General features: G+C 42.5%; 1 protein-coding gene across 11 annotated transcripts in view; it reads right to left on the reverse strand.

The window, feature by feature from the left end:
- The window catches only part of ANKS1B (ankyrin repeat and sterile alpha motif domain containing 1B), an 895,734-nt gene that overhangs the window by 100,610 nt on the left and 786,119 nt on the right, over nucleotides 1-9,005 (reverse strand). For 10 of the 11 annotated variants that reach the window (XM_007467172.1, XM_007467174.1, XM_007467173.1 and 7 more), the window contains one exon: nucleotides 1,526-1,633. The exons of the other annotated variant lie outside the window; for it this stretch is intronic. In XM_007467172.1, the coding sequence (XP_007467234.1) occupies nucleotides 1,526-1,633 (108 nt within the window). The remainder of the gene's footprint in view (nucleotides 1-1,525; nucleotides 1,634-9,005) is intronic. 11 annotated transcript variants of the gene reach the window in all.

A 9,005-nucleotide genomic window follows, 5' to 3' on the forward strand; every position in this document is an offset into this window, starting at 1 on the left:
AAAAAAAAAAAAAAAAAAAAAAAAAAGGTAAGATAAAGGGTGGAAGACAGCTGGGCTCTGATGCGTGCAAGTAAGTGGAGGATTGGATCGTGCCGATTCTCCAGGCTATTTCTCCCCAAGATGTTCTGGACCTCCTTTGATGGATTAAGGTCCTACACTTTTTCTTGGGAACTTCTGTCTGTGATTTGTCTGTTTCCCTAAATCTCTTCCAGAGAGCCAGAGGGAGAGGTTCAGCAGAGGAAGGAAAGACAGTAGGGTAAGTAGCAGGGAATTACTCCTCGAAAGGGTCCTTTTAGGATGGTTACACTGATGGTGCCTGTATCTTTCTCCTCTTTTGTGTAGCAAAACAAAGGCAAAACGATAATGCCTTTCTAGCCTGATTTTCCCCCAATTTATTTGAGGCTCTTCTTACTGAGGGAGAAATAGGTCCTCTTCTATCTTCACTACTCCCTAAGCCTTCACTAGCCTCCAAATAAACCAGTGTATTCCAACTGCCCCAGTCGTCAGTTTTCCTCATGGCCCTCCTGGAGCCAATTCTCTTGCATTTCCTGAAGTCTCTGTGTATTTTCTTCTCCTTTAAAACTGAATCAGCTTTAAAATCTTAACAGCTCCTCTCCTGCTCGATCCTCTGTGATACTGACAGTAGTTACTGTTTGCTGAAGTCCACTGATAAGAGGCATTCGACTGCATTTCATCGCTGGCAGTGACATCTAAGGGCTACTTTTGTGTTCGTTTATTATCACTACCCTTTCTGACACTTGCAGAAAAGGAATCAGAAGCAAGCAAGTGCAGGACTCAATAAAGAGAACAGAGTTGGAACTCTCCAACTGGTCATGGTGATCCTGCCTTTATGGTAAATTTTTGAAAAGTTTCTACAGGCCTCAGGAACACCAGCGACCACTGGCTACTCCTTCCGCTGCCATTCTGCCTGGCAATCTTCTCTCTCTCTGTCTCCTTCCCTCTGCTCTCTCTTTGCCTTCCTTCCTCTTCCACTTTCTCTCTTCCTCCTAGTTTTTCTACCCCATAATTCTAAAATACAGCTGAAACCGTTTACTAAATAAAGTCCTAGATTCTCTATTCTTAATTTTTGAAGTGGGCAAAGCTGAAAATTTTTCACTTCTTAAAAAACAGAAGACCCTAAGGTTAATTTTAAATTGATCTTTTACTTAACTCTGGTCCTCATCGATTTTCTACCTGTGGGTTTGAGGAGTTTGACAGAAAACTCATTTCTTCTCTTGGTGTAGAGGGGTGTGTGGGATGTGGGGTAGCGGAGAGGTTCTTTAAAGGTGGTGGTTTTCAGATGTTAATTTAAATCTCAAAAATATATATTTAACCAACCGAGAAAAACAAATCTTGTCGTAGAAAACACTATCGAAGGCGAGATAGTTTTTTATACAGGTGAGGCAGGCTACGTGGAAAACAGACTGTACTTCCTGACCCACTGCTTCAATCATTTTTATTTTATTGCACAAAATAATTTTCGAGGATAAGAGTGGAGGACAAAACAAGCATGCTGGGTACTTACCCTGAGGGTGATGGACCGAGGGGGCTTCTGTGGTGGATCGTCGTGCAGCCTGTCTCCTAGAGATGCCAAGATACGTTTCCTGTGGCCAATCAAATTGATTTTTAAAACCTGAAAAGACATATATTTGGGTTAAATATTTCACTTGAGAAAAATAATTTTTACGTGTCCTAAAAGATAAAGGAGTGGAAAGAGATTTGTGCAAAGTTACCTCTGCACCGGGAGAGATGTGGTGTGAAAACAGTGTGTCCCCTCGGACCCAGAGAGAGAGGAACAGAGTGGCAAGGCAGCATGGGTAGGAAGAGAAAGCAGGGACAGTGCTGTCACTCAGGCTGCCCTAGGGTCTAACTCTCTACCAAGCAGCCACAGGACCCTTGCAAAGTAGAAGTCAAGCTTCATCCCTCTAGTAGCTTCCTACGGCTCAGAATAAAATCTGAGTCCTGAGCTGGCCTCAAGTTCCAACAAGGCTGCCTGCCCTCTGTCTTCCTCTGTGTCCCCTCCTTTCTCCCCGCCAGCCTTCTCTGTTCTTTGAACATTCCACACTCATTCTGGCCTTGGGGCCTCCACCCTTGTTTCTCCATCTGCCTGGAATGTTCCCCAGCAATTTTCAAATGACACCTTCTCATCCCTTTGGACGTTGCTTAAGTGTTATCTGTCTTCTCACAAAGGCCCTTCCCATCTCCTCCTTAGAAGAACTGAGCCCTCACCCCGTCACACTCTACCCTGTGATCCTCTTCATATAATTCTCTGAAATAACTTTATTTGCAGGTTTAGTGTTTGTGTAGCCCTCTCCCCCAGGTAAGCTTCCAGACAGCAGGTATATCTTTATCATTACTATTTCCCAAACACCTAAACCAATGTTTGAAATAGTGGGGGCTCAATGAATATGAAAGAATGCATGTTAATACAGATGAAAGTAGCAAAGTAGGATTAGAATCAAGTACTGCCTGACCAGAGACTCCCCAGGATGGGATTTTTGAGTCTGACAGGGCTGCAAAGGGCATAGTGCAGAAGAGATAACAAAGGAAACCAAGCCTTGCAGACAGCCTCTGTCCTCAGCCCTTCCCAGAGCTTTACAAATGTTACTCTTTCCTTCATCCCAACATTCCTAACTGGAAGGTGTTCTTCTTGCTTTACAGAGGAGGAGACTGAGGTTCAGAGTGGTTAAGTAGCCCACCTAAGAGCTAGTATGTGGTGGCTCTGGGATTTGAATATGGTTTGCCTGACTCCAAAACTTGTTTTACGCCAAGGCAAACAGCAAAGTTTGGGCATATCTCCAAATATTACTGACTTTTTTTTTTTTTTTTTTATGGTACGCGGGCCTCTCACTGTTGTGGCCTCTCCCGTTGCGGAGCACAGGCTTCGGACGCGCAGGCCCAGCGGCCACGGCTCACGGGCCCAGCCGCTCCGCGGCATGTGGGATCCTCCCCGACAGGGCGCGAACCCGTGTCCCCTGCATCGGCAGGTGGACTCTCAACCACTGCGCCACCAGGGAAGCCCCTGACTTTTTTAAAACAACAAATTATAAATTCACTCATAAGAAATATATTCACCTCTTTCTGCACAAGTGTAGTAGCAGGATAGAACAACCCTTGTTGGGTAACTAGTTCCCAAAGTAAATGACCCATTGTGAAAATGATTTTTTAAAAAAATTTCTCTTTTCAAGTTTTAAGGGGTTGAAGTGGGCATTTCCTTGGCACTCATCCTGTGCTACCTTGAACTATTATTGGCCTATTTGTCAGTTAGCCTATTGGCCTTTCTGCCTAATCTGATTTCAATTTTAAACTAGCATGATGCTCTATTCCTTTTATTTATTTTTTAATTAAAATTTTATTTACTTATTTTTAAATTCATTAACTTGGGATGTCTGGTTTTCTTTGATTAATAGTAATCTTTTTTATTTATTTATTTATTTTTATATTTATTTTTGGCTGTGTTAGGTCTTCGTTTCTGTGAGAGGGCTTTCTCTAGTTGTGGCAAGTGGGGGCCACTCTTCATCGCGGTGCACAGGCCTCTTCACTATCGCGGCCTCTCGTTGCGGAGCACAGGCTCCAGACACACAGGCTCCAGACGCGCAGGCTCAGTAGTTGTGGCTCATGGGCCTAGTTGCTCCACGGCATGTGGGATCTTCCCAGACCAGGGCTCGAACCCGTGTCCCCTGCATTAGCAGGCAGATTCTCAACCACTGCGCCACCAGGGAAGCCCCCCAATTTTTTAAATTTTTAATTTCTAATTTAATTTCTATTTTATATTTGAGTATAGCTGATTTACACTGTTGTGTTAGTTTCAGGTGTACAGCAAAGTGATTCAGTTATACATATACATATATCCATTCTTTTTCAGATTCTTTTCCCATATAGGTTATTACAGAATATTGAGTAGAGTTCTCTGTGCTATACAGTAGGTCCCTGATGGTTGTCTGTTTTATATATAGTAGTGTGTATATGTTAATCCCAAACTCCTAATTTATCCCTAACCCCACCATGTTTCCCCTCTGATAACCACAAATTTGCTCTATTCCTTTTATACTCACTCTCTGACCCATGTCTGTCGAAGATGGGGATGGTAAATGTTAATCAGCGTGTGTCTACCTGCACCACATCCCTCTGATTTTATAAACCTTCATCTTCCCAGGCTGATAAATCCTCTCATCTTTGCAGGTTGTTTTCATAAAGCAGTCCTTTTAGTCCACTCTCTCTGTACCTTCTCCTCCTGTATTCCAAATGCTTCAGGTCTGCTGAACACATTACTCACAACATTCCAGGTATAACTGAACCATGGCCTTATGAGTGGGCTACTATTTCCTGCTTTTAATGCCCCTTTAAAAATGCCCTTTCTAAGCACTCCTGATTTTTGGCTGGTTTTTTAGCTGCAGTAGGAATAACTAGGCACAAAAATATATACTGACCATAAAACCTCTTCATTTTGTTACAGCTGATAGTTGAAAGCCCTTTAATCTTGGAAGGATGGTTTGAATGATTTCTCCCTACATTCCTTATCTTACAGTTGTCCATGCAGAAGCCCATCTGCCATGCTTCTGCCCACTCATGTAACCCTGTGTTATCCTTCTATATTCATATTAGCCAGCTCGGCATTTCACTACCCAGAGGAGCTTAGTAGTTCTTGCAAATTTGGGAATTTCACCATCTACTCCTTTTTTCAGGTGATTTACAAATATGCTAAGTGTGGTCCCCGGGGCTGATTACTTGCAGGCAATACTGTTCATACAATCCAGAGAAATACCCTTATATTCTTTCGTTGTTTCTTTTTTTTTTAAGCATCAAGATCAAAGAATTCCTCCATTTCAGAAAATTACAACATTAACCCTTTCAAGTGTATTTGCAAGTCTAAAAACCACTACATTTTCTTATTCCCTTTTATTCTTACTCTCAGTTACTTTGCCAAAGCTTCTATTAGATATAAATTCCTCCCCCCAAATCCCCACTGCCTTTCTCTCAGTAGGGAACTGAACCTGATGCTGATGGTGCTGCCTTGGGCCCCTAAAACCTGCTAAGAAATGTTTGGGTTTTTTTAAAGATATATGTTTTTAAGATTTATTATTTATTTATTTATTATTTATTTTTGGCCGCGTCAGGTCTTAGTTGCGGCACGTGGGATCTTCGTTGAGGCATGTAGAATCTTCCGTTGCAGCGCGCAGGCTTCTCTCTAGTTGTGGTGTGTGGGTTTTCTCTTCTCTAGTTGTGGCGCGTGGGCTCCAGGGCACGTGGGCTCTGTAGTTGTGGTGCATGGGTTCCAGAGCACGTGGGCCCTGTATTTTGCGGCATGCAGGCTCTCTAGCTGAGGCGCGCAAGCTCAGTAGCTGTGGCGTGCGGGCTTAGTTGCCCCGCGGCATGTGGGAGCCTAGTTCCCCGACCAGGGATCGAACCCGTGTCCCCTGCATTTTTTTTGTTGTTGTTGTACGCGGGCCTCTCACTGTTGTGGCCTCTCCCGCTGTGGAGCACAGGCTCCGGACGTGTAGGCTCAGCGGCCATGGCTCACGGGCCCAGCCGCTCCGCGGCATGTGGGATCTTCCCAGACTGGGGCACGAACCCATGCCCCCTGCATCGGCAGGCAGACTGTCAACCACTGCGCCACCAGGGAAGCCCTACATCCCCTGCATTTTAAGGTGGATTCTTTACCACTGGACCACCAGGGAAGTCCCAAGAAATGTTTTTTTTTTTTTTTTTAATGTTGGGGGTAGGAGTTTATTAATTAATTAATTTATTTTTGCGGTGTTGGGTCTTTGTTTCTGTGCAAGGGCTTTCTCTAGTTGTGGCAAGCGGGGGCCACTCTTCATCGCGGTGCGTGGGCCTCTCACTATCGCGGCCTCTCTTGTTGCGGAGCACAGGCTCCAGACGCGCAGGCTCAGTAGTTGTGGTGCACGGGCTTAGTTGCTCCACGGCGTGTGGGATCTTCCCGGACCAGGGCTCGAACCCGTGTCCCCTGCATTGGCAGGCAGATTCTTACCCACTGCGCCACGAGGGAAGTCCAGAAATGATCCCATATTACAGAAGATACTGATGATTACATATATTGAACATCTGCTATGTTCCAGGTGTGCCAGAAACTGTTCCAAGTGTACTATATATGTGTAAATATCTCATTTGATTCTTGTAACAGTATCATTCCCATTTTAGAGATACCAAACCTGAGACTTAGAAATACTGAGTAATTGGTTGAAGATCTCACTGCTAACAGGTGTCCTGTCTGGGATCTGCACCTGATTCTTAACCTGCTCTTTAGCACTCCCCACACTCTTCTTCTTGCTACCAACCTCTATACTGTTTGGTCTTAGCTACACTATTAGTTACACATTATGATGCTTCTTAAGATGGTGATTTTTATTTTGAGTTATCATGTTCAAAACATTTATACTGGGTCTCGATCATCTGAAAACATTAAAATAACACAGTTTCAGTTTTGGACAAGGCTCAAGGCAGGGTTAAAGCTTCAAGCCAAAAGAGCTCAGGTGGGTGTACCTTACAGAATTCCTCATGAAATGCATATATACACAAAGGACAAGAAGTCCTCATGAACCTAAGATTCAATTCAAGTTGACTAATGTTAGAGAGGTAGGGAGGGTGACATTTGGCTTCAAAACTCCAAAGTTGACAGTAAGAGATCCAATTGGCAAAACAACGGAGAGACTATTCCAAAGAAAGATAGTCATTATGGAAAAGTTAAGTCCAAAGGCAGCTGGGTTTGCCTTGAGTGAGAACAGCTTAACATCTGATCATCGTTGTAAGCAGGTAGGGAAACAGTGAGATCCTGCCACCCCAGGCACCGTAATTCATGACCAGTCAGTCTGTAAACCTTCAGTTTTCTAAAAGCTGGAGCAATGGTTACTGTGGTAGAAAAGAATTCTGTATGGTTTTCATCACTGCTTAGGTGAAAAGTTAACTGCATGTAAAAGGAAGGAACCCCATCAGAGTAAAAGGTAAAGTAATGGTAACCTACTGAGGATTTAGCTATTCCAAGATATTGAGCCAATTCTGCTCAATTCAAAAAACAATATCGAACAAACACATGAAAGGATGTTCAACATCACTAATCATTAGAGAAATGCAAATCAAAACTACAAGGAGGTATCACGTCACACCAGTCAGAATGGCCATCGTCAAAAAGTCTACCAACAATAAATGCTGGAGAGGGTGTGGAGAAAAAGGAACCCTCTTGCACTGTTGGTAGGAATGTAAATTGATACAGCCACTATGGAAAACAGTATGGAGGTTCCTTAAAAAACTAAAAATAGAACTACCATACAACCCAGCAATCCCACTACTGGGCATATACCCTGAGAAAACCTAATTCAAAAAGAGTCATGTACCACAATGTTCATTGCAGCTCTATTTACAATAGCCAGGACATGGAAGCAACCTAAGTGTCGACAGATGAATGGATAAAGAAGATGTGGCACATATATTCAACGGAATATTAATCAGCCATAAAAAGAAATGAAATTGAGTTATTTGTAGTGAGGTGGATGGACCTAGAGTCTGTCATACAGAGTGAAGTAAGTCAGGAAGAGAAAAATAAATACCGTACGCTAACACATATATATGGAATCTAAAAAAAAAAAAAGGTTCTGAAGAACCTAGGGGCAGGACAGGAATAAAGATGCAGATGTAGAGAACGGACTTGAGGACACGGGGAGGGGGAAGGGTAAGCTGGGATGAAGTGAGAGAGTGGCATGGACTTATATATACTACCAAATGTGTGGGAAGCAGCCACATGGCACAGGGAGATCAGCTTGGTGCTTTGTCATCACCTAGAGGGGTGGGATAGGGAGGGTGGGAGGGAGACACAAGAGGGAGGAGATATGGGGATATATGTATATGTACAGCTGATTCACTTTGTTATAAAGCAGAAACTAACACACCATTGTAAAGCAGTTATACTCCAATAAAGATGTTAAAACAAACAAACAAAATACCAGTATCAAGTTTCTGCCACAAATTATTTGGTGGATTCAAAGAGGAAACACAGAGAAACTGGGCATAAAAAACTACAGAGCCAAACTATTAACTAAGAATAAATTATTATACATATGAGGCTAAGAAAGTGGTTCCAACTGCTGAGTTCCAACGGGTAAAAAATTAAAGTTAGTGCATGTTTTCTTGATGGTTTTTATTACAACTATCATGAGAAATGTGGGTTAAAGTGAAGGAATTGAAACAACACAGGCCTGCTGCATATTGGTATTCATTCATCAGAGTAGGAGCTGCCTCTGGGAATCTTCTCTGGTATCAATTAAAGAAGACAACTTCAGAAACCCCTTTGCACACCACGGCAATAGGAGAATAACTGTGCTGAGTGACAGTGCTATAATATTATGTCACTGTCATTTATGATTCTGGGTTTAGCTGTGGGAATTCTGCTAGACAATATCATGACATTACCCTCACACTGAATAGGTCACATCAGAATATATGTCACAGCAAACTGGAAGTCAGGGTACCCAGACTGCTTTCTTTTTTCCCTCTTTAAATTTAATGTGATATAAATTAAGCATGTTTTTCTCTTTTTAAAAATCAATGCTTTGATTATAATAACAATACTCTGTTCCCATTATAGAGACAGGAAATACAGAAAAACAAATAAGAGGATGAGTTATCCTAGGCTCTTAGTGTTTAGGTACATTTCCTTTCATTTTGTCCCCATGATTACGTGTTGTGGTTGTCACACTGTAAGTAAAATTTTCACTGTAATTTTTTTTCACTCAATATTAAGCCTAAAGAACTTTCCTCCTTATACTACCCTCAGCAGGCATTTAAAGTAACTCCATGTTACCATATTATTGCTTTTGAGAAGTATGTCATAATTCATTAACCACCCCCCTCCCTGTTGGAAATTTAGCTTGTGCTTCTTTTCTCAGTATCAAACATTCCACGTGCTTTATAAATGCTATCATCCTACAACTTCCACTTTCGTTGCCATGTTTGCGTAGACACAATACGAAAAACACCAGAGAACGCTGCAGGAA

Source organism: Lipotes vexillifer, unplaced genomic scaffold, assembly GCF_000442215.2.
Source record: "Lipotes vexillifer unplaced genomic scaffold, Lipotes_vexillifer_v1.1 scaffold237, whole genome shotgun sequence".
Classification (NCBI taxonomy): Eukaryota; Metazoa; Chordata; class Mammalia; order Artiodactyla; family Lipotidae; genus Lipotes; species Lipotes vexillifer.